This window comes from Gymnoscopelus microlampas, assembly GCF_963454915.1.
Source record: "Gymnoscopelus microlampas genome assembly, chromosome: 8".
In the NCBI taxonomy this organism is placed as follows: Eukaryota; Metazoa; Chordata; class Actinopteri; order Myctophiformes; family Myctophidae; genus Gymnoscopelus; species Gymnoscopelus microlampas.
In genome coordinates this window covers 26,665,391-26,690,490 of record NC_139945.1, presented here as the reverse complement: position 1 = coordinate 26,690,490, position 25,100 = coordinate 26,665,391, and the positions used below count along the sequence as shown (strand labels likewise).

At 41.7% G+C, this 25,100-nt stretch overlaps 1 protein-coding gene across 5 annotated transcripts in view; it reads right to left on the bottom strand.

The window, feature by feature from the left end:
- dock10 (dedicator of cytokinesis 10) overlaps positions 1-25,100 on the bottom strand; it is a 133,478-nt gene that overhangs the window by 29,697 nt on the left and 78,681 nt on the right. For 4 of the 5 annotated variants that reach the window (XM_084064331.1, XM_084064333.1, XM_084064329.1 and 1 more), the window contains exons 9-35: positions 24,779-24,864; positions 23,729-23,812; positions 23,451-23,609; positions 22,200-22,451; positions 21,560-21,682; positions 20,645-20,727; positions 19,651-19,773; positions 19,349-19,428; positions 18,302-18,489; positions 17,119-17,184; positions 16,913-17,005; positions 16,124-16,247; positions 15,652-15,773; positions 15,001-15,084; positions 14,185-14,277; positions 13,675-13,793; positions 12,723-12,792; positions 10,606-10,719; positions 10,379-10,450; positions 10,123-10,269; positions 9,711-9,794; positions 9,344-9,440; positions 8,592-8,624; positions 8,141-8,319; positions 4,329-4,442; positions 2,571-2,691; positions 1,024-1,145 (exon numbers count right to left, since the gene is read on the bottom strand). In XM_084064331.1, coding sequence (XP_083920457.1) covers positions 1,024-1,145; positions 2,571-2,691; positions 4,329-4,442; positions 8,141-8,319; positions 8,592-8,624; positions 9,344-9,440; positions 9,711-9,794; positions 10,123-10,269; positions 10,379-10,450; positions 10,606-10,719; positions 12,723-12,792; positions 13,675-13,793; positions 14,185-14,277; positions 15,001-15,084; positions 15,652-15,773; positions 16,124-16,247; positions 16,913-17,005; positions 17,119-17,184; positions 18,302-18,489; positions 19,349-19,428; positions 19,651-19,773; positions 20,645-20,727; positions 21,560-21,682; positions 22,200-22,451; positions 23,451-23,609; positions 23,729-23,812; positions 24,779-24,864 — 3,032 coding nt within the window. The remainder of the gene's footprint in view (positions 1-1,023; positions 1,146-2,570; positions 2,692-4,328; positions 4,443-8,140; positions 8,320-8,591; positions 8,625-9,343; positions 9,441-9,710; positions 9,795-10,122; positions 10,270-10,378; positions 10,451-10,605; positions 10,720-12,722; positions 12,793-13,674; positions 13,794-14,184; positions 14,278-15,000; positions 15,085-15,651; positions 15,774-16,123; positions 16,248-16,912; positions 17,006-17,118; positions 17,185-18,301; positions 18,490-19,348; positions 19,429-19,650; positions 19,774-20,644; positions 20,728-21,559; positions 21,683-22,199; positions 22,452-23,450; positions 23,610-23,728; positions 23,813-24,778; positions 24,865-25,100) is intronic. The other variant, XM_084064330.1, reaches the window with a different exon arrangement.

Sequence of the window (25,100 nt, the reverse complement as noted above, 5' to 3'; positions counted from 1 at the left end):
ATTCCGATATTAACCTGCGGGCCGCATTAAGTGAAGGTGGGGGCCGCATGTGGCCCCCGGGCCGCCAGTTGCCCATGTATGGTGTAGAAGCAAATAAAACCCCTAAGATCAAAACTACATCAAAAACTGCAGGCGGTGCGTGTCCTCTGTTTGCCTTCCTTGGCCATGGGTGCTCAGCTAACACAACATACTCAAATGGAAAAACAATTCCACCAATGTGGAAAGAAGTGGCACTCCAAAATAAAGGTTGCAAGACTGCACTCAGTTAAACATTTTCTTTATTCTGACGCGTTTCAGTATACACGGTATGCACAGTATACGTCTGCTGCTATGCTCACGCACCTTTATATCTTATCTCAGGCCATGTGTAAATGTGTAGATCCTTTGTTATTTGTTTTTGCGGAAATACCTTAACGTCATCAGGTGGCCGGAACCCACGACCGGAACCAAGAGCCCCGTGCACCTCCAAAATGATTCCCCATGTTTAAAACTTGGTATAATAGTTTCATTTATTTTGGTATACTAATCATTTAGTATGTCCATCTTTTATTTTATTATTTATTATAACTTGTAGCACGACCAGCGAGACTAAACAATTCGCATTATGTGGGGAACAAAAACAATGCGACGCCAACCGAAATCCACCTCCGGAACACCATTTTTTCCCCTTCTTTTTTCTAAACCGGATCACACAGCTCAGTTTTAGAATGAATGCCAGGCTTTCCTCCATGGTGGAAAGCCTGGTATTCATTCGCAACGTTAGCTTAACCGAGTTCAGTCTTGCAACCTTTATTTTGGAGTGCTGCTTCTGTCTGTTTGCCTCATACTTTGTATCAAGGTGGACATGTGTATATTGAGTCTTTATCAACGATAAATAATTAAAAACTCCCACACTCTTCCCTCTACTCTGTCTCTCCTCACCTTTTCCTGAGACAGAAAAGGTTGTTGACCTGTCTCACCTTCTCACAGCCATCCATCTCCTCGCTGTTCCTGACCTGTCTCACTGTTCCTGACCTGTCTCACCTTCTCGCAGCCATCCATCTTCTCACTGTTCCTGTCACTGTTGCTGGGGTTGGAGTCCACGCTGATCAGAGAGCCGCGAGAGTCCGCCTGGTTGGCCGAGGCAACCGCCAAGGATGAGAAGGCTGGCAGCCAGGGAGTAAAAGTATCAATACCCTAATGTACTTGTAACAACAAGTACACGTTCGGTAATCAAAATTTACTTGAGTAGAAGTACAAAAGTATTAGCATCAAAATGTACTTAAAGTACCAATAGTGAAAGTACTCATTATGCAGAAGGTCCCATTTCACACGTTTTCTAATGTATAAAATGTACACAAATCCTTTGAAAATAGCAGATCTAGAGCTTGTAGATGAGCAAATAATCAGTGGTGGACAGTAAATGTACTTGAGTACTTTACTTGAGTACAGATTCTGAGGATCTGTACTTTACTTGAGTATTAGATTTTTTTTAATACTTATTACTCTTACTTGAGTACATTTCCAAGACAAATATTTTACTTTTACTCGAGCACATTTCTAGGAAGGCTGTAAAGTACTTTTAAGCCCACTCCACATCCACACCAATGATTCGCTATGCAACTCCTTGCAACCATTATCCACAATGGCAGTTGCAAGGGGTTGCATTGGTGCGGTTTGGCCTTTAGGTTGGCAGTTTTTTTTTCTTCCCTAAAATGCTATTGGCCTAACTTCTGCTCTCACACTAGCTGTGTTTCTGGCTTTCCCCTCCGCTCGCCTCTTTGTTACAGTACATCTTGTATAGGTGTATAGGAGTAAAAGTATTTAGTTCTGGTTCCTCAGTCATTTCTATGTTTTTATAGGTGTTTCTGCAGGTTTTGTAAAACGTAGTGGTTCTACAAGCAGTGCATGCAATGCAGGTGGTTTCAGAGTTACAGTACTTCTCCGAAACAAGAGTTACAATGTCCTATAAATTAATTGTGAAAACATTACATCAATTCATTGATATAACAATTAAGAAATGTACTTCTACTTTTACTTTTAATTGTACATTGAGTATTTTTCAAAGCATGTACTTTTGAATACTTAAGTATATTTAAAAGCAATGATTTTTTACTCTTACTTGAGTAACATTTTGACTGAGCTACTTTTAATTGTTGTGGAGTAAATTTGACGAAGAGTATCTGTACTCTTACTCAAGTACTAGGGTCGAGTACTTTGTCCACATCTGCAAATAATTTCAGCAAATAATTTGAGTGGAATACAAGTACAATATTTGCCTTTGAGATGTAGAGTAGAAGTGAAATGATTGAAAATTGGAAGTACTCCAGTAAAGTAAAAATACCTCAAAATAGTACTTAAGTACAGTACTTGAGTAAATGTACTTTTCACCACTGCGTAACATATGCATGGACACAGAAACATACAGTGCGTAAATACTTGCATACGCACACACACGCAAACGTATACGCACGCACGCACGCACACACGCACACACACACACACACACACACACACACACACACACACACACACACACACACACACACACACACACACACACACACACACACACACACACACACACACACCTGTGATGGAGTTGAGCACTTCTTTGGAGAAGGACGCGTCAACCGAGTTGGCATGGCGACTACTGACATTGGTCAGGCCGCCTGCCACGCCCCCTCCGACACTCAGGTCATCCCGAGAACCCTGGGTGGTTGGGAAATAAACACAACACTGAATGGAACATGCACTACTGTACATGTAGACATGCAGATCTAGTGGTTAAAACCCATCTAAAGGTCATTATTACACAACGGAAGCGTTTATTTTGTGCGATTACTTTGCATTCATTTAAATGTTTAAATGTTGCTGTTTTGTCGTGTGTACAGAAGTGACATTCCAGAGTTTCAGAGAGCCTGCCATTGGCAGTAGAACATCAGTGGATTGTCCAAGCATTGTCACGGACAAAGGAGGGGGGATTAGCCAAGTGTGAAATGGTGCCAGGTGCGAATTGGCCTTCTTTTCACAAAAGGCAAATCAGGAAAAAAAATCAGGAAAAGTGAAGAGAAGTGTGAAGAGGTCAGATGTCATATCTGTACATCCCCACAGAACGCAGATATTACCGGGATATAAAGCAACGTAATGTTTCTTTTCAAAACAATGTTGATTTTACACCGCATCATCAACCTGTATGAATGAAATATTCGGCAAGGTAAACACATATAATACTAGTAAGAATGTTTGTTAGATTTAGGTGTGCCAATGAGCAATCACTGACAATAATACTGATCCAAACAAGCATTAATGAACATTACCTAAGGGTCGATCACTCTAAGACATGTTGCTAAAAAAAACATTTGTTTCCTATCGTATGGTGCGCTTGGCGTGCGCTTCTCTCTTGTGCCACTCTTCACTTTGTCCTAGCGGTTTGCACACAAAAGTTCAAATATTCTCGACATCTCAGCATGGACTGGCATCACTTGTCAATGTCACACATGATCCGGCAGGTAGCCAATCAAATCAAATCATTTGCTTTTTTACCACTTATTTCTTCCTGTTCTGATGCTGGTAGATGTGATAGTAAAAGTGGGACGTTGGCAAATGCAAACATAAGTAGCGGTATTTAATTACCATTAAGTATATAATTCAAGGTCACCTCATTATTCAAATACTAATCCCTTCTCGTCCAATAGCACAGCAAGGACAAGTCAATCAATCATATTTGATCACCAGTTTTGAAGCAAGCGTGCCTGTAGCAACATCGTCTTAGTGTGATCACCCCTAAATCTGCAGCTGTATTTACCTGCTGTGCTGTTACCAAGACCAACCCACTATAGAGCACCGAAGTCTGACGTCATTTATGCATCCTACCTGGGTCACATTTCACCCCCCCCCCCATTCTGAATTCCCATAGACATGTTTAATATCGCGTCATATAAGAACTGTGTTCCAAAAATAAGCAAATGAGCCCGGCGGTTTGACTCATATGGATATGCAGCATCAACTGACGGCGAGAAAACGCTAATGTTACTCCTGCCAAATGAATACAAATTACGCCAGAAACACACTGTATCAAATATGAGTGAATGACAATCGTAAACGATACAGAGCCACCTCCCTGACAATATCGCCGGGGACAATTTGTTTATTTTTGGACCACAATTCTTATATGAGACGATTCTAAGATGACCCAATGTTATAATTCTCCATAGAGAAATTACTTCCGTGACCCAGGGGAGGAACGAGAGACATCAGGCACTCTATAGAATGTTTTTAACCTTTAGATGGTGGCGGGTTTAGCAATGTCAATGAATGAGTTGATGCCAAAGTTGTGCTTTTATTACCTGGTCACTGGAGGTGAAATAGATGGGGAGATCCCTGAGGAAGAACCGGGGCATGTTGTCCAGGATTAAACCATACAGAGGCAGGTAGAGGGACGCAATCCTCGCCTGCTTCTCCTGGAATGGCATGGATTAAAGCAAAAATAATGAAAATATTTTATTAATATATTGTTCCTGCTGTTCTACATACTGCCAACCAGGTGAAGAAGTCACAGATTGAGGCTTTGAAGGAGTAGTTCACCCAAAAGCTGACTTATTTTCTATCAATTACACACCCCTTGAAGCCTTGAATTAACGGAGATTTTTTTTGTTGTTGTCGCATTCCTAAGCCAATAATTTGATGACCGGTGGAGTCTCCGGTACTGAGTCTCCTATTGACCGATGACACGGTCATCAAATTATTGGTTCTGGAATGCGGAAAAAAATTTAAGGCTTCATGGGGTGTGTTATCGATAGAAAATAAGTCATTTTCTGAGTGACCTACTCCTTTAACCTTTGCTTTCATGAAATATCCGAGACCATTAGGGTTTTTATGGAAGATGCTTCTGAATATATTGGTAGTTTGACCACTTTAAATGCTCTAATCCTAAAATAAAAAAAACCCAAAAAACAAAATAAAACTATTTTCACTGTGCAACATGCTTCCATAGAAGACATACTGGCTTAAATCAGAATAAATGACTGAAATCAGTCGTGGCGACTGAGAACTTGGACTGGAGGGGTATTGTTATTTCACTATTATGCCTGTTAATGATCGTGTGGTCCTACAATCCTCAAACAAGCCAATTTAATATTTTGCTTTTGTTGTGCATGCCAATGAAGTGTTTATGTAGATCAACAGTGTTGGTAATTTGTGCATACAATCACTAATGATTTCAAGACGGAGAACCATCATGCAGTATTATTGTTTAACCCAGGGGTGTCAAACTCATTTTGGTGTCCGGGCAAGATTGGTCAAATGGTGACTTGAGGTGGGCAGGAACCAGTTGCGGATGCACATGCGCGCTCACACGCATTCAGTTATACAGCATTGTTTTTCAATCTGTTGTCTTGTCTCAGAAAACAAACAATGCAATTTGTAACAACAATAATAATAATAATAAGGGTAATAATAATAATAATAATAATTACCCTTATTATTATTATTATTATTATTATTATTATAATTATTATAAACCATTTTAAGTAGAATAATTACATTTGAAGTTAAACAATACCTGGTAATGTGTGTGGGTGGTTAAATAATTACATTTATAGAACAGTGGTGTAAAGTAACTAATTACATTTACTCAAGTACTGTACCTAAGTACAGATTTGATGTAGTTTTACTTTACTAGAGTATTTCCAATTTCCGGAACTTTCTACTCCACTACATCTCAGTCACTGCTATCTACAGTATATCACTTTAAAAAATGTTTTATGAAGATTAGCTACTTTAATTATTTACATTTACAAAAATAGCAGATCTACAAGCTCATAGTGCCGCACTATGAGCTTGTATATCCCAGCTTGTATCCCAGATTGAATTTAAATACGCTCTGAGTTCAATTAATACTGATGAGGATTTCACTGGGCAAGCTCCTGAGAAATAAAAGAAGCAGCTTTGATACATTTAAACTACCTATTACCATTATTATATTTTCAAAAATATCAAATTTACATGGTGTAGCCAGCATGAAAATTCATCTAAATCACTTGCTGCTCCCAGACACCTCTTTGCTTGAACAAACTCAGTTTTCATAACACTGCACTACGTTTGTGTGTGTGTGTGTGTGTGTGAGAGAGAGAGAGAGAGAGAGAGAGAGAGAGAGAGAGAGAGAGAGAGAGAGAGAGAGAGAGAGAGAGAGAGAGAGAATACATGTCCGTGCTGTGCTGACTCCTGTGTGAGGATCAAAGAGTAGCCTATAGCCATTACTACTCGACTAGTAGTTGAATAGACTCTTAACGAGCCAATCAGCCACAACATTCCACAGCTGGGGAGACAATGGCAGGGCCATCAGAGGTACTCAGCCAAGTAGCAGCGTGTGGGGGAGAGCTGCTTGGCCGCGCACAGCAAGTGAGTGCAAAATGCGACTCTGTCTGTTAGATGTAGTATCAATTTACTATTTTTAAAAGTATTTCCTGGGCCGCCACGGACCTTTCCGTGGGCCGCAAAACGCCCGCGGGCCGCGAGTTTGACACCGCTGGTTTAACCCATTCAATCCGGGAACACATCTGTGTCATTTTAGATTTTAGCTATAGCCATTACTAAAACAATAGCAGATATACAAGCTCAAGATCTTGTAGATCTGCTTTTTTTGAAAAATCATGAAAATGTGTGCAAATCTTTCAATATATATTTTTAAAGCGAACATTTGTAAGTCAAATCTTTGCTTCTGCATGGGGGTCCCTGGAACAAAATATTTTGAGATGGGAGTCCGCGACCAAAATCATGGGGTCCTTGACATGAAAACGTTTGAGAACCACTGATATTATAGCAACATACGTTTTTTTCAGAAAACTGTTGTGAAGAAATCTGTAGATGCATTCCCGGATTGAATGGGTTAACATTGTCAGCCTTCCACTTTGGGCCTAATGTCACCCATAATAAACAGCAACAGTATATTATAACGCACAGCTTGGTTGCTCAGTGCATTTTTCGGGTTTCCCGCGGATAAAGTTACTTTTTTTGTTACTTTATTTCCGTTTTAGGGTTAGGGTTACCTGCTGAGCAGCCTGCGCTGATGTGAACGCAGTAATGCACGTTATTTTCTGCTGAAGGGAGGGGGCGGAGAGGGGGCCCCTTTGATCGGCGGGTAGGTGGGGCCCTACGCAACCTGCGTAGTGTGCATATAGGGTGGACCGGCTCTGTATATGCTAGATCTTGTAGTGGAGAAATAGCATGCCAGTAAAGTGTATGGTTTCTTAAATTCAAATGACTTTTGTCTTGTATTAGTGTTAGACTTGTTTTTGTGTTAGCCAATGATGTTCTTTTACCTATGTTTTATATGTTCTCATTTATGTTTGCAAACATTTAATTAAAAACAAAATGCTAGTTTTCTTCAATCACTGGGACAGAAAAATATATATAATTTATTTCCAAATGTTTTCGATATTACAATATCATGTCTCGAAACAGAGACCGCTTTGGCCTTGAGCTTGAATCAGGTCTTCACAACAACCCTGTTATTGTACTCTGCTTATAATCACTGATCTGATCTGGGTTCTGGATTCCCAGCACTCACTAATAAGCCCCCCCGCCCCTGCATTCAGCTGCCATGGACCATCACATCCCCAGCCACAATTATGCCAAGACGCAGGAACAACAACAGACTCAAGAACTCATTTGTTCCCGCTGCCATTGATTGTTTTAAATAATTCAATGTGATTCTATTGTATTACTGTCTGTTCTCTTGTCTTTATCGTCTACTTTCCGTCTGATTGGGTATATGTGGTTACTGCTGGCTGTACTACAATTGGCCCTCTGGGATTAATAAAGATAACCTTGAACCTTGACGAACAGTCTGTGCATACTGCGTAGTACTGCATGTTTGTAAGATTCCCATTTGAACCAGTACTGGGGGGGGTGGGGGGTGGGGGGGCGTCCCCAGATGATCTGCTTAATGTGCAACATTTTTTCTCATATTAGTTAAATTAGCGTCACAATCATTTTTAATGCCTTTAACCATATTTTATACTTTGGCTATTCAAAAATAGCAGATCTACAAGTTCACAGCGCGGCGATATGAGCTATTTCTTTTTAGGGGGGAGGGGCGTGAGAACCAGTGGTTCTAGTTTGAGAACCAGTGGTTCTACAGACAGCGCTGCCTCTATACCTTGGTGGCGTAGCGTGCGTCCAGGGAGTGTTTGGCCATCAGAGTCTTCAGGGTGGCCAGGGCCAGGTGCCTCAGGTCCTGTTCGTCCTGCAGTGCCAGGCCCAGCTCCCGTAGAAGCAGGCCCGTCAGGAAGTGTTTCCTGCAGAACTCTCCGGTCAGACTGTACTCTGGTACCGACACTAGAAAGACCACACAAACCAAAAAAACACTGCTTTTTACACTGCCTGTTGTTTTTTGAATCTCTGTTTTTTTTACCTTAAAAAGGAGGACTTTGTCAACTGGAGGTTTCAATTGACAAAATCTAATCTAAAATCTAAAAAGGAAAAAACAAATCTTCCGAATGAGTTGTACAAGACAAACGAGAGGTGACGAAGTAGGCTGGCAACACTAAATGAGTCATAATAAACACAAAACACACAAAAATTACAAAGAAACGAGGCAACATATTTACCATGGGAATGTTGTGGTTCTGGGGATGCAGTGTCTGACATGGATAGAGACAGGGATAGGTGAGAGAGTGAGAGGGAGGGAGAGAGAGAGAGAGAGAGAGAGAGAGAGAGAGAGAGAGAGAGAGAGAGAGAGAGAGAGAGAGAGAGAGAGAGAGAAAGCCAGAGAGAGCGAGAGAGAGAGTGACAGAGTGACAGAGAGGGGGGTGAGGGAGGAGGTATTAAAGGTTTCATGACATTCAGTTTTACAACACATTAAAAGTCTTTGGTATGGTCCTTCAAACGTGTATAAAACGTTTTAACTGAAAATCCCACTCCAGTGAGCCATTGCAGGTGTTTTTCTCTCACATTTCTAAAGCCTTTTCAACTGCAGGGTCAAAAGTAATCTTTGCCTGCGGGTGTCGCTGTTGAGGGATTTTGCCTGTCAATCATCACCTCTGCTCCGCCCCCCAAAGGAAAGGATAGGGGAGGGGAGGGGCGGGGAGGAGAGGGGCCGGGATTAAGTGACTATGACATCAAAGTCAAGAGGCCAATCCCAGATTACTTTTCAGCCTAATTATTCAGAAAACCCACTGAATGTTCAAAGTTCAGTTTTTTTGGGTGTAATTGAGGTCATAAAACCACCAAAAAAGTAAAAAAAAAAAGTGAAAATGAATGTCATAGAACCTTTAACAGACGAATGATAATGATGCATGATATCTACCATGTTAACAATACCGTACCACAGCGCGCATACTGTACGAGTTGGGACTCTAACCTGTGATGCGAGCAGACGGCAGGGGTAAGCTGAGGGGGATGTAGTGCTCGTGGTTACACACCTCTCTCAAGAACTCAAATTTCAGCTCACATAGGACCTGTCAAACAAAATAAATTCTAACATTTAGCAACTGGTTAATGGTAAACGACATTTTGCTCCTGTTTCTCAGTCTGAACAGGTGCCTCGAAGGCAATTTATGACACCAGCCCAATTTTACACCATCTGTTGTGGGAGACCATTAAAATATTGGGAGGACATACAGTAAATGATATATTTCCTTACCATACCCTGGAAATCAAATCTGTTGTTAATGTGACAGTTAAAATGACTATTGTTGTTTTCGGTATTTGTCACTTTATTTTGTTACCTTGCTATCAGTAGCAGTGATGTTGTTGATGTAGTTGCTAATCAGTTTAAAGGTAAAGCCTCGGTCCATCAGAGTAAAACAGCGCTACAGAGAGACAGAGATACACACACACATTAGTTAATGAGAAAAGGAGAGACACCATCATTTAGCACAACCAACTAAAAGAATCAATTGTTTACATTGGTATACAGAGAGTTTCATTTGCAGACTGCCATGCTGACTGCATTGATCCTTTCCAGCATCATTAGCTTGATGTGGCCTTCACGTGCATGTACAGAAACTTTAGGTCTAATAATAAGGATATCCTGCCTTATAAATAACAAGCCAATAGTAAACATGTGTCCCCGTATTTATCGTATTTCTCCTCAAGAAAAGTATATTATGCAGGTGTTACTGATGTTACTGATCCCACCTTCACAAAGTTTGCTACAGCCAGGTTAGCGCTGCGTGTCTCCTCTGAAAGATCTTTGTTCTTCCAGAAGACGTGGTCAGAAACCGTGTCCATCAAAGTCTCCACGCGGTTCAGATAGGACGAGGGGAACCGCTGGGGCCTGGGCAGCTATGAAACAAACATAGGTGAACACATTAAACCCGTCGTATGCTATGTTGCACCGTGTAATATCGCATGAACACGCACCCACACACGCATGCATTGTCAAATCCTTTACCGTAACCTTGTCAGAGTCCACCAGATGCTGAGCCATGGACTTGATGATCAGCTCAAAGAAGAACCAGGAGAACTGGAGGATGAGAGAGGTAAAAAGCCAGATTTCACATCATCAGTGAACTAAGTCAACCCGAAACGCTTTTTTTTAAGTCTCTGGGTGCTTGGAGGAATAGATGTGGAGTGCATGTATAGAATAACGAGGCAGGAGTGATGGAAGGACTGACTGACCCTCAGCACGTTCCTGACGGCTGCCTGCTCATTGCTCCGCAGGTCAAAGGTCATCCCCTTTGCCAGCTCCTCATGTACGGTCCTAAAGCCATGGGATTCTGATTTGAACACATACTACACATGCACACGCACGCACGCACACACCCACAAGCGCGCGCGCACGCACACACACACACACACACACACACACACACACACACACACACACACACACACACACACACACACACACACACACACACACACACACACACACACACACACACACACACACACACACACACACACACACACACACACACACACAGGAGGGGTATGTTAGTGAGAGAATGCAGGAATATGCACCCACAAGGACATGGAAAATCATTTATTGATTTAAAGGACCATAGCGGTGGTCTGGCATGTTTATCCCATATCCCATATGTCTCTACTACTTACTACTGACCATTTTCCAAAGCACACTGTGGCTGTCTGATTACTGAGGAAACCATTGGATTCCATTCATTTCATATGGTATGAAAAACACAATCTTGAAAATGTCTTAATCCAACACAGTGAACTTCGTGGCACCTTTATTTTTTTGGTCGAAAACATGTTACGTTTTTTTTGCCGTTTATCCATGAATCCATCCAACACTGACTCAGCTATTCAGGTAAGGCATGTAACGATTTATAACGACTTTGGAGAAAATGTTAACAAACTCAAAATAAAAAAATGAAGCCATTAATGTCTATGTTTATGAACGACATGGACAAAACTATTTACAGACAATCACATCGGTATGGTCCTTAAAGTGTTCTTCAGCAATTTGATAGTTAAAAACAGAATCTACATAAAATAATACCGGATGAAATGAACAAAACACAACAGGCTATAAGTATGATTGATACAACATAACATGACAGGTACTATATGGTAGGGGTGGGCAACCTTATTGGGTACATTATCACCCAGTGCCACACTTATTATAGGCTGCTAATTAGAATAATTCACAGAAATATTAATTAGAATAAGTAATTTTAATAACAAAAAATAGCAAAGCATAAGTCAATCACTTAATATGAATAATAAAGGTAAGATGAATTCTGACTATCTGAGGAGAAACAGTTAGTATACATATCAAATGATAATGGTTAATAATAATGGTTGTTTTTGATCAACTCAATTGATCACCTCAATAGCCCATGCTGATCACCAGATCAAAAAGAGGTGGTTGCCCACCTCTGGTGGATGTTTTCTTTCTTACAATTGGTGTGGACTTTTCAATCAGTCCAATTATCTCTCTTACAATTGGTGCGGACTTTTCAATCAGTCCAATTACTGCATACTCCTATACTGTACTGCCGAAACCTTGTAACAGCAGCAGGACTTCAAATTGCTCGTCGCTAGCCTTGAAAATCATGTCAATCTGTCGCTATGGCAACCCTGCTCAGCAAAGATTCTCTTCGTCTCCCGCCCTCCATTCATCTCTGCTAGTCTAGTTGTGTTCCTGCATTGTTGGCAACATGAAACAGGTCTGGTGGGCTCTGATCCCCCCCTAAACAAGGACGCCTTGTATTTCTGACTGAGAAGACCCAATGTCCTGGTTTGCCTCCTACTAAATCACTTTCCCTTCTTTCTCTCTCTCTGTCTCTTTCTCTCTCTCTCTGGGCACACAGCCCTGGCCAACACTCCTGTTGGCCACACACATACACTACTCAAACACAAAGCCCTCCCGGCCCCCTCTATTTTTCCACTAATGAAGCTGTTTAACCCCACTCTGCCAATGCAAACAGTAACCTTCACAATGATAGAATCCCTTTAAGATCACACACGTGGCAAACACACACGCATGCATGCATGCAGCATGCACACATGCACGCATGCACACACCACTCACTGTCAACATTTTCCTACATTCACCTAGCATGTTAGAGCAGTGATTTTCCCAGGGGGTCCCCATGACTCCACAGTCAAGTGAGGAGTAGTTTAATTTAAGTACAGTTCAATTAACTTGAAATGACATTATCAGCACTAAAATTTTATTTAAACCAAAACTTTCCGGGGTGGGCATGGCTGTCAATTTGGGGGTGGTTCCATGACATGACATGAAAAAGACCCCCTCTGTTGGAGAGTACCTTGATATATGAGTGGAGATAGTGGTCCAGGTTCTCTTCATGGCACTTGGCAACAATATGAACCAGCACCCTGTGGACACCAAGACCATGACAGATGTTAGCAGCCTCGTATCTTCATCACTACACAGTAACTCAGAAGAGGGCACAAATGGAAACAAACGGACCCTTACCCTTAGGTCCATTTGTTTGTTTCCATTTGTGCCCCCTTATGAGTTAACAAAACAATAAGGATTTTACTGTGTCGGCCACGGCCCAAACCACTAAACACCATCTCAGACACATTTGGTACTCTTGCTCACTCCATGCGCTTATAGTTTATTACTCAATAAAAAAAAGATTTAAATTAAAAAAGAAAAGGCAGGAAAGGTGAACAGTGTGCCGTGCACGAATCTGTCAGTAAGTAGATAATATATTGTACTTTTATGCATGTATGTATATAATAATTATTATAAACATGGCATCTTTATGCTTGGTAGCCCACTACTTGTGCTTTTCGGCTCTGTCGGGTGGAAACCTCATATGTCCAAAACTGTTACTTTTCAGGATTCAAATTCAAAAATAGCAAAAGTAGCAGATCTGCAAGCTCAAAACGTGTCACTTCGCGCCGCGTTTCGAGCTTGTAGATCTGCTGCTTTTGTGTGACGCTGTAGTATGATCAAGTTAGGGTGTTAATTTACGAAAAAACACAAAAAGTTGGAATATGGAGATTAGAGGTGTCTGCCCGACAGCAACGTTTTATGCATTTATGTATATTAGTATTCTAAACATGTTGTCTCCATGCTAGCACACATACTGGGTGGCCCGCTACTTGTGCTTTTATGCATGTATGTATATTATTATTCTAAGCATGGTGTCTCTATGTTAGCACACCCACTGGGTGGTCCATTATTATTACTACCCTGTACCAGTACAGTATTTTGCCAACCCATTATTCTGCAGTACCGCCGCTCACCTGGTGGTGGCAGTGGTGACCTCGTCGTTGTCGTTCTGAGTGAGAACTTTGAACAGCTGGTTGAAAAGCACTGGTAGGAACCGAATGATCACCGGGAGTTTCTCCACGCTGAGGAGACCCTGGAGGAGCAGCAGCAGGATGAGAAGGATGAGAAGGAGGAGGAGGAGGGGGGATTTACAAAAAAAAAAAAACTTGGATTGTTTGTGACAGCAGCTGAAAGAGATAACTCTATTGTTAAAGAGCAGACTGAAGCAGCTTTACACAATTACAACCATCAATTAGTTGACTTGAAAATTGCATCTTTGTTTCCCGTATGTCTCTGCGAAACCCCAAGCCCCCCAACATGTGGCACTCAAAGGACCACAATGGCTATAAGCTATCAAGCTTTTTGGTGTTTTATTATTTTTTATAGATTTATGAATAAATTACGTGTTTTGGGTTGTTGTTTTTTGTTCAAAAAAGATCAATCAATGTCTAAGATGAGAAGGTCTGATGTGCTCTAGCTCTGACCTTCAGGCAGTTGAGGAAATTGGAGGTAGGAGGTAGTGAGAGGTCCAGCTCTCTCTTCTGGCACTGCTGAAAGAATCTGTTCAGGTGGGGGTCCTGGAACACACAGAGGGGAGAATCCATCATGAATCCATATCCATATCATTAGTCACTGCAGGATCTGGAGCCTGGTGTCTTTACTGGATCGGTTCCTTTAAAAACTAACACAGAGGCCTCGAGAGGACGTAGGCCTCGTTCTGGACTGACATGGCTAAAAGATCCATTTATACTCGTTAAGAACACATCTTCAAGATAATAGCATGTGACACATCTCATAAATTGGGCTTAAAGCTTTACTGGTGAACCTGAAGTTAAAGCTCTATATTCCAATCACTACTAGTGTTTATTCAGTAACAGGGGTCTCCCTGTCTCTCCAGCTCTTTAGTCAAAACAAGATATGTCAGCTTCAATTTTAGAGTGTTCTAGCTCCAATTTGTCTGCTCATATTTATTTAATTTGTTTAATCACTTCCAATGTAATTAGTTTATCCTGTATACTGTATGAGTGCTCTCTCCTGATACAACTGGTATCCTGACCTGAAAATGTATTTTCTGTTGTTTACTGAAGAGCCTTAGAGACGGAGAGACGGTCTGATTTAACACTTATTTGAACGTATCACTTACACCACGTGTAAGCCATATTTTACTTCTACAACCTCACAATGCATCGCATTGCAAAAAATTCAAAATCCCTAAATGTTTACCATTTTCGCCCAAAATACGGATGCCAGGTTGAAAGTGGCTAAAGAAAGGTAAGATGCATTGAACAAGCTCGACTTACCTGAGTGTAGACTGTGGAAAGAACGTTCGTGGAAACTTTGAAAATGGGCTTCCCTCCATCTACCCACTTCACGTCTGAACCGTTCTACAAGACACAGAAAGCAGTGATGATTGAAACCATCCCACAATCCCTGTCTGGACTTTACATCACTGTCCATCACCTCTTAATGCAGTGACTTGCAGTCCCACAAATGCAGTTTTTCTCAATGTTTTCTCCATGAGATACAAATACATTGATAATTTTTCTCAATGTTTTTGTAGCAGAATGGCTCAGAGCCACTGCCTTGAAGACCAAACGACTAATGTCTCCCCCAGTCAAGGGGGAATTCCCCTTTAGGCTAGTCAGTGGTTAAGACTTTTGGATTAGTCTCCCTTCCCGCGTGGGAGACCTGGGTTTGAATCCTGGGGGATACATTTTCTCCATGAGATACAAATAAATGTATTATACATTGTATACGTTGAGGAAAACAATGTTTTCTCCACGATAAACATCAAGTTTAGAGGTTTTTCTCAACGTTTTCTCCACGAGAAACATCACATTTAGAATGTTTTCCCCATACTGTAAGACACAAACAGTGTGTGTGTGTGTGTGTGTGTGTGTGTGTGTGTGTGTGTGTGTGTGTGCGTGTGCGTGTGCGTGTGTGTGTGTCACCTTGGCACTGCTGGGTTCTCTGATGGCCAGGTAGCCTGGAGGCAGGTTACAGGAGACTGGGATGCTGAACTCCTGAGACGCAAGACGACCTTCTCTGAGGAGAGGCAGCCATGAATACCCCACTGAAACGAACACACGCACGCGCATGCACACGCACGCACACGCACGCACACGCACACACACACACACACACACACACACACACACACACACACACACACACACACACACACACACAAATTCAGCGAAAATAGCAGATATAAAAGCTCACAAAGTCACATGTTGTGAGCTTGCAAATGGGCTATTTTCGCAAAAAAAAAAATTGGTGTAGACTAGAGAGGGAAAAAGGAGGGGGCTTGACCCTGCCTGGTCATCTACTGTAAGTATAGGGTTTACGTTAAGGGCCATCCACATAGTATAGAAATACAGTATAAGCATGTAGGTGTTTGGATTGAGCTCCATCCGTCCCTACCTGGGCTCTCCAAAGCCTCTTTCCTCTTGGCGTTGGTCTTGGCGTTGATGTCACAAGTGACATGATAGAAGGAGAAGAGCAGATGGTGCCTGTCATGGAGCTGTGTGGGCAGCTCCATCTTCACCTGCAGGATGATGAGACACATATGTGTTGTAAAGAACCCCTCCTTCACGTTATACTATATAGACCAGGGGTCTTCAACAGGGGGTCCGGGACCCTTAGGGGGTCCTCAGAGTTACTACAGGGGGTCCGCCAAATCTTTGTGTGATAGGATTTTTTTTTTTACCATAACCACTTGAACCCTAGCATCCCTTTTCTGAGGAGAACTTTAGTCAAAAATAGCAGATCTACAAGCTCACAACGCCTCGCGCTGCGAGGCGTTGTGAGCTTGTAGATCGGCTATTTTTGGCAAAGAGTATAGGTGTAGAGGGAAAAAAGAGCAGACCACGTAAACAAAATATGTTGAATCTGAAACACTATTTTATACAATATAGATGGGGTCCCTGCTTCATCTCTCTCTCAGGTAGGGGGTCCTTGGCCTGAAAACGTTGAAGACCCCTGATATAGACTGTTTATGAGATCTATTCTGTTGTCTACATCAGGGGTCCCAACATTCTATTTTATTTATTTTTAGCTTTGGACCACTAGCATTTCGAACAAATCCCCCACCCCACCTCGCCACAACTATATTAGTATATAAGAAGGCACAACACAGTATTTTCTATTTCATATAAAGATGTATTTTTTACTTCTCCCTTGATACTATCAATATTCTGTATTCATTGTCACCTCATCATAGAAGTCAGGGTTCTGAGAATGATGGAGGACTGTGGAGCAGGCTGCCGTGGTAAAGAGTGGACCTCCTGGCTTGCCATAGATGCACTGGAGACAGGAAGACATAAATACAAAGGTGACGCGCGTAGATCGCTTTTTCCTCTGGTTCTGCTGAAATGAGGAGGAAAACTCTGGAGTTTTGCTGTGGGAAGCATTCTTACCTTTAAAGGTTTGGCAACTTCCTCATCTGAGCTGCGGAACTCTACGTAGACTGCAATGTTACGAGCCTGTGAACAAAGAGGCCTCTGTTAACATTAAGAGATGCCCATATGTGCTGTGGTTTATGAGTGATAATCAGAGATCTGTCAGTGGTGGCGAGACAGTAAAAACACAATAGTTTTATTCCTAATCCCTACTAGTACTACTATGTTTTGCACCCTGTTTTTTTCCTTCGTATTCCATCCATATTGGCTAACATTGGCTTCCAAAGTTGGCAGGATTGGTCCGTTTTGAACAAAATGCGTCAAATCGTCAACGCAGCGTGCAATTTCCGTGAAATTTTGCATGCACATTCCCACTAGGCCTAGGAGGAAATGGCACCCTTTTCACATTGGCCTATCATAGCGCCACCAAGACGCCACAATAACCTACCTGACCTGGTGGAGACCTGAGCACCTTTTCTAGTTATTATTAGTTGTATCTCTTTTTCTGTATCTGTCCTGTGTTCCAAAACTGTGGTACTGCCATGACAAGTGAACATTTCCATGATTTGCGTGATTTCATGTTTGTCTTGCGACACATGCTACAAATCAATTAGACATCAAACCTGACATTGGCCAAACACTATTCACTTCCCCAGAATTCTAATTATAACCATTCACTACCACAGAATTCAGATTATGATCACATGATAACACATAATCAGCACCTATAAAAATATTTAACAGGAAGTGCAGGCTGCAACTTTATACGGTGTAACATCATCAGAATGTTGCTGCTGTAGTGTACAGCATTGGTTCCCAGAATGGGGTCCGGGGACCCCTAGGGGTCCTTAGGGTGGTTCCAGGGGGTCCCCAGCATAATTAGTTAATAGCATCACAATCATTTTAACCACTTAACCATTTTTTATACTGTGGCTATTAAAAAATAGCAGATATTCAAGCCCACAGCGTGTCACTTTGTGCATGCTGCGTGCTTGTACATCTGCTATTTTTGATATATTTTTTTAAATCTTGAAGGTGTACGAAAAGCGTTGAATAATTTTATTTTTTTTAACACAGATCTTCTCTTCTGGGGGTCCTTGGCACAAAACATTTTCAGATGGGGGTCCGCCGCCAAATGTATATCAATTTGGGGGTCCTTGGCACAAAAAAAGTTTGAGAACTAACTGATGTTCATCAGTACCTTGGCAAAGCTCTTCTGACTGTCGTACTTGAGGTGCTTGGGATAGATGTAAATGTGGTTCCTGTAGACGCGGTGGGGCTGGGTGTACTTGGTGGTGGCCTGGACAAACTCCTCCACCTCTACAGTGGGCTGGTGACCATCCAGCTCCTCGAAGGGCTTCACTGGGACGTAGGACGACGTTACGCTGTCTGGAAGGACAGGGGACAGGGACACTCACTAGAAACACACTCAGTAGAAACAGATTATCGTTATTATACGTCGGGCAGATACCTCTTATCTCCAATTCTCCATATTTTTAGATATTGTGTGTTTTTCTTTTATTAACGCCCTACTTGATACTACAGCGTCACACAAAAGTAGCAGATCTGCAAGCTCGAAACACGGCACGAAGTGACACGTTTTGAGCTTGTAGATCTGCTACTTTTGCTATTTTTGAATTTGAATCCTGAAAAGTAACAGCTTTGGACACCTGACAGAGACGTTATAATACATGGAATGGAGGGAATAGCATTGAGGAACGACAAAACCTGGAAACATGAATCTACTATAGGAGCAGAAGTATTGAAGTATGTAGGGGTGAAACCTGTTTCTGTTTAGACTTTTACTGTTTGATAAACATAATTAAGCAAGATGGGTTCAGATAACATGTGATGAGCATCATTTTATACTACATCAGTTTGTAGAATTAAAATACCCAACAAATTAATGAATTGCAGCCCTACGGTTATTATTAAATAAAGGAATAGTTCACCCAAAAATCGATTAGTCACCCCATGGAGACTTGAATTCATGGACATTGTTTTGTTTTTGTCGCATTCCTAAGCCAATAATTTGATGACCAGCAGGCCGGTAGGCAGCGATTCCGGTAGGAGACACAAAGGAGACTCTTTGTGTCTCCTGCCGGAACCGCTGACGGTCATCAGATTATTGGCTTAGGAATGCGACAGAAACAAAAAATTATCCATGATCCATGGGGTGACTAATCGATAGAAAAAAAGTAATTTTGGGGGTGAACTATCCCTTTAAAGTATTAAAGGTGGGACATACTAGGATGTTCCAAAGGGATGTAGTCCACCGCTATGTCCAGGTTCCCTGGAATGGTCTGAAGCTTGCTGGTCTTCTCAGCTCTGTGGAACAAAGAGGTCATCTTATTTTGGAGAGGTCTACACACAATACTTATGTGTGATGTTTGAGAATCCTTGCACATAATTATACATTTTAAATAATAAAAGTCAATAATGCTTGGTAGCATACAAGCATTAAAATAATAGTTATCAGTGACTTCAAATTAAAATGTGGGGTACGTTAGTCTGGGTATAAGAACAAAGCATTGGTGAACATGTGAGTACCTCCTGTACTCAGACACTAGCTTGATCAGGTCGTCTGTGGAGATCTTGTTGCTCTCCTGTTTGAAGAGAGGCGAGAAGCGACACTCCCTGTCCAACGTCCCCTGGTTGTCCTTAAACACTGACCTGTCACACACCAAACCACAGGGACACACATCAGCAAACAGAGGTCGGCCCAGTCCTTTTCAATTCTCTACTGGTGTTAAGGGCTTGATATACTTTGTTGAGTGCTGTGTCACGCACTGAAAATAGCAGATCTACAAGATCATAAAGTGTCACATTGCAACATGTGGTGAGGTTGCAGATCTGCTATTTCCGGTGTGCGACACAGGCTCACCACAATGTATAAATCAACCTTTAGGCTGACCCTAAGCTAGGCTAAAAAACAAACATGAAGAGAACATTGTACTCAATCATTCGTAGTGTTTAGTGACTAAAGGTAGCTCTCCACTGCACAGAGTGAGTAGCCGTCTGTCGGTGTCGGCTCTTAGGTGCATTTAGCAACTTTTTTTCACACCTTCCAACCAACTGATCTCCCGACTTCATTCGACTGCCAGTCTGCAGAAATCTGTAGTAGTCTGTTTGGTGGAGAGCTACCTTAAGGCTATGTTCAGACTCGCAACCCAAATCCGATTTTTGGCCTACCTAGGTTGGAACCAGATTGGTTGTATCAAGTTTGAACAGCAAAAAAAACGACAACATGGAGTTTTGGGAATCAGAGTTGAACCACACTCCCAAGGTGGTTTGAAATATGATTTCTAAAGATGTGTCTCAGTCTGGACAGTTGAACAGTGAAGCCTGATTTATACTTTGTCATCCGACAGTGTCGCTCGCCAAAAACAGCCGATGTACTGTACAAGATCGTAGATTGGCTATTATTGGTGACAACAACCAGATAGGTCAGGGATGTCTAATATAATCTTGCAAATAACAGTGTACTGTGGACAGTCAATCCTAAAGATTAATATTTTCCTACTGTACAAGCAGTGGGACCCACCTGATGGACCAAGCGAAAGGCATACGGTACTTTCCCAGTTTACTGCAGAACTGTTTGTTGGATTTCAACATCTTTTGAACGGTCTGCACATGACAAAGAGAGAGAGAGACAGAGAGAGAGGGAAATGTCATAATAACATTCCTACAGTAGCCGATCTTCATGAAAGATCTGCGTTGCGGTTGCGTTCGCGATTGACTCTAAATTGTAGGTGACCTAGAAAGAATGACAGACGAAATCAAGAGGTCGCGTCGTGCGGTAACCCTTGGCGACGGCGGGTCGTGTGCCTGTCTAACCAATCATTATGCTTAAACAAAGACCACATGGCACGCCGCCAAAGAGAGAGAGAGAGAGAGGGAGCAAGGGAACATCTTGGACGGAACCGAGGAAAAACATAATTTCTAAACCATCTGACTGGTGCGCACTGATGGAGATAAAACCGGTTGGGTCTTTTGGGTGATTTATACTTACATGTGTGCCGGTCTGTTGTGCACTGAAAATAGCAGATCTACAAGCTCACAACGTGTCATGCCGCAACGCGTTGTGGGCTTGTAGATCTGCTAATTCCGGTGCAAGACAGCGGAGTGCAACCAAGTATATATCAGACATTACAGGAAATTGCTTCATAAAGGTCATGCATACAGAAGCTTAGAATAGACGGGCCTTGTTCTATACAACAAATGGACCCCACAGCACTATTCCACAGAAGCTCCCATAGCTGTTGTTCACAGCATGTTCCATATGGCAGGACAGTATAAAATGTTTCTCAGGGCTTGTAGAGGTAAAAAGTCTAAGATATTACATCAATGATATTACAATGCATTGGGTTGCACAGGGAATAGTGAAAATATGAATACAAAGGTGCTTAATGTGTTGAATGACATGTGTAAGTCAAATTATAACAGGGGTTTTCCTCACCTTGCTGGAATCGGCGTTCTTGATATAAGGCTCTGTCCCGAAAGCTATGTTCCCCATTAACACCTTCTCTATCCTTGCCACCATCACGATGTCTGTGTGGGGATGGGTCACTGAAAAGATGGCCTGCATAGACAGAGATGATTGATTTAAATGCATTGTAAAGCATAATTACAACTATGTATTATTAAATACTTTACGGCAAAAAAATGACTGGAAAACAACTCAAACTAATCCAACATAATTTTCTTGTCTGTGTAATTCAAATATTTCAAGACATCTCAGTCTTGTGTTACTTCTTAGTCCTTTACCTCATTGGTTCTAAAAGTGGGGTCCATGGACACCCATGGGTCCTTCAGGGGGTACCAGGGGGTCCCCAGCAAAATGAGTTAATATATCGTCACATCATATTACATTTTTTGGCTATTAAAAAATAGCAGATATACATGAGCTTGTAAGCCTACAGTACATCTGCTATTTTTGAAAATGTTTGAAACATTTGGAATCATTTTGATAATTGTTTAACACAAATCTTCTCTTCTGGGGTCCCTGGCAGAAAACATTTTCAGATGGGGGTCCGTGGCCAAATACATATCAATTTGGGGGTCCTTGACATGAAAAGGTTTGAGAACCACTGCTTTACCTGGTTTGGGAAGCAGAGCCAATGTTCCAGATCCGCACTAACGTGGCAGTCTCCCGGTTTCTTCTCGCTAGGTGAGCTCAAGCCGTGGTCCTGGTCTGGTCCGGGCCCTGTGCCGTTGGCCGCCGTCCCATTGGTACAGCCACCCAGCATCTGACGCACCGCCTCGTGGTTCAAATCCACGTGGAAGTCTGCAGACACCTTCCTGCCCTCACGCATGTCCAGCAGAGCGAGGATGACGAAGAACGGCTCAATCTGGAACATGTTCAAAGAGGCGCAAATTAGGCCTGTCACAATTATTACGTAATCGCCTAGTCGCAATTATTTGAGATGATCGCAATTATTTTGCATAATTGTCATAATCGTTTCCATGTTGAGAAAGGTTCATACATTTTGGAAGAAAATCTAAAATAGTGGAAATAGCAGATCTACAAGCACACAACGCACCGCCATGCAACACGTTGTGAGCTATTTCCACTATTTTGTAACACATTTTTTGTATAAAATATAAAATATGCCGTATTTTGGCCATAATACATCTTTTATTTTGATTATTGGTGTCGGTCATTGTCGGTCATTTCTTAGTGTATTTAAGTTTTTGTCATATCTGCCCCATGCAACTTTTGTTTACAAGGCCTAAAAGCCACATAATTAAATCGTTAATCACATTTATTTGTATTACAATTAATCGTCAAGTAAAGTTTCATAATCCTGACAGCCCTAGTGCAAATCTTATTTCTCATTGTCTGTGTCAAGTGATTCATATATCATTGCTGTCTGGTAGAAACCTTGGTTTTCCATATTTTATCTTTCTGCTTCTTCTGCCATTTTTGAAAACTTTATAATAACATGCCCTATTGAACTATAATAACATGCCTATAATGACATGTCCAAAACAGGGACGCCAGTCTGCCTGTGGGTTTTATAAATATTTAACCAATGAAAAGTATTAACACGAGCTGCAATTCCTATTGCAAAAATATCAAATACACACCATTAACGACAGACTGAGTTATACTACTGTACCATAAATGCTAAGGTGTTCATTTAGTCAGAATTTCGGAGACAAATATTTATACTCTACAGCCCCAGTTGTGTTATATCTGCATAGTTTACTACTACTATTTACTACTGCATAGTTTACTATCTACCATTTTGAAAGGACCATATACATCATGGGAAATTCTTATCATGTGGTGATCTTGGAGTGAATATTTGAACGTGCAAGGCGAGCGGTGTGTTTGTAACGCTCACGTTGGTGACGGGTCCTGTCTCCGTCTCGTTGACGCAGCCCTGCAGAGAGAGGCTGAAGGATCGACAGTTGATCATCAGCCTTCTGCCCAGCTTCTCCTCAAAGGGACGCACCGACACGCTCTCTCCCAGAGGATAGTCTCCCCGCGGACTCCTCAGGACCTGGTGTGGACAACACACATGATGTTTAAGGAACACTTATGCGTTCACGCACGTTATTATGTGCACTGGCATGTAAGTACGCATGCACGCAGACTTTCACACACAGTGTTTATACATACTGGGGTGTCAGGATCTAGGGAGAACAGGTTCAACCTCTCTTCTCTCCTGGCAGCGCGAACACCCTCCTCTGTCTCAGAAATATACTGTAAAAGACATGAATTTACTGTAACAGACATAAATATACTGTAACAGGACAGACATGCGCTGTATTAGGACAGAGAAAGAAAGTGATACAGATACATGAAGTCTTGAATGAAACAAAAATATTTCAGAATAGGGCTTAATTGGTTTGTTAATTAATAGTCTGTTTTCGAGTTCATGTTAAAAGCTACAGTACAGAAGTGTATAAGACTGACCTTAAAGTACACCATGATGTAAACAACACAGCTGCAGCTATAATGACATTTATATTTATATATGTATATGTATATATATATATATATATATATATATATATATATATATATATATATATATATATATATATATATATATATATAGGTGTGTGTGTGTGTGTGTGTGTGTGTGTGTGTGTGTGTGTGTGTGTGTGTGTGGTATTTTTATGATCCATCTCACTGTATGTATTCGCAAAGGGTGTTTAAACTGCTGTGTAGCGTAGGACAGCACTACGTAGTTTACGTAGGCTTTACGTAGGCTTCGTCCAGGAGGTCTTTACGTGAATGCTATTTCCCAAATTTAGTTTAGCAGACACGTAAGTACTTGAGAGCCTACGACGATGGTGTTTCCTGAAGCCAGTTTAGATGGCACGTAGCGCACTATTAATGAAGATAGTGCGTAGCGGGGTTGCTACTGCGCAGCTGCGTGGAGGCTCTTACGCAGCTTCTAGGCTACGCACAAGCTGAAATTTGTTTGGGAAACCCGGCCAATACTGTTGACTACTGCACACCCACTTAAATCTAACACACCCATTACTAATTTAATTAGCTGCAGCTGCGTTGCTTACTAGCCTGCCATGTTTTCACCCTGCTGTAGTTTTTAACCTGAACTGGTTCAAACAAAATCAGCCATGGGTTTCATGCCCCTTTAAGTCATGGTAACTGTTGAGAGAAGCAGTGAACAGTGAAAAAAGAAGGGATGCCACGGCCAACCTTGGCCATCTCTGGATTGATGCCATTTTCTGTCGTCTCTTCATTCTCATGTAAACAGCCGTCGCTCAACGACAGGTCAAACACATCTGGAGGAAGAACAGAATAATGCAATCAGAGCTCTTGCCAGGAAGAGACATTTATAGTTTTATTTACAATAAATCGCAGCGTTGCATGAACGGAAATGTTTATTTAGGTGCCCATTACCCCCCCTATAGGTCAAAGGTGACACGTCTTTGTCAAAAGGTCAAACACTAAGTGCAACGATAATAATAATAATTCAGCAGATCTTTATGTCTCCATCTCAGACTTTAACAGGATGACA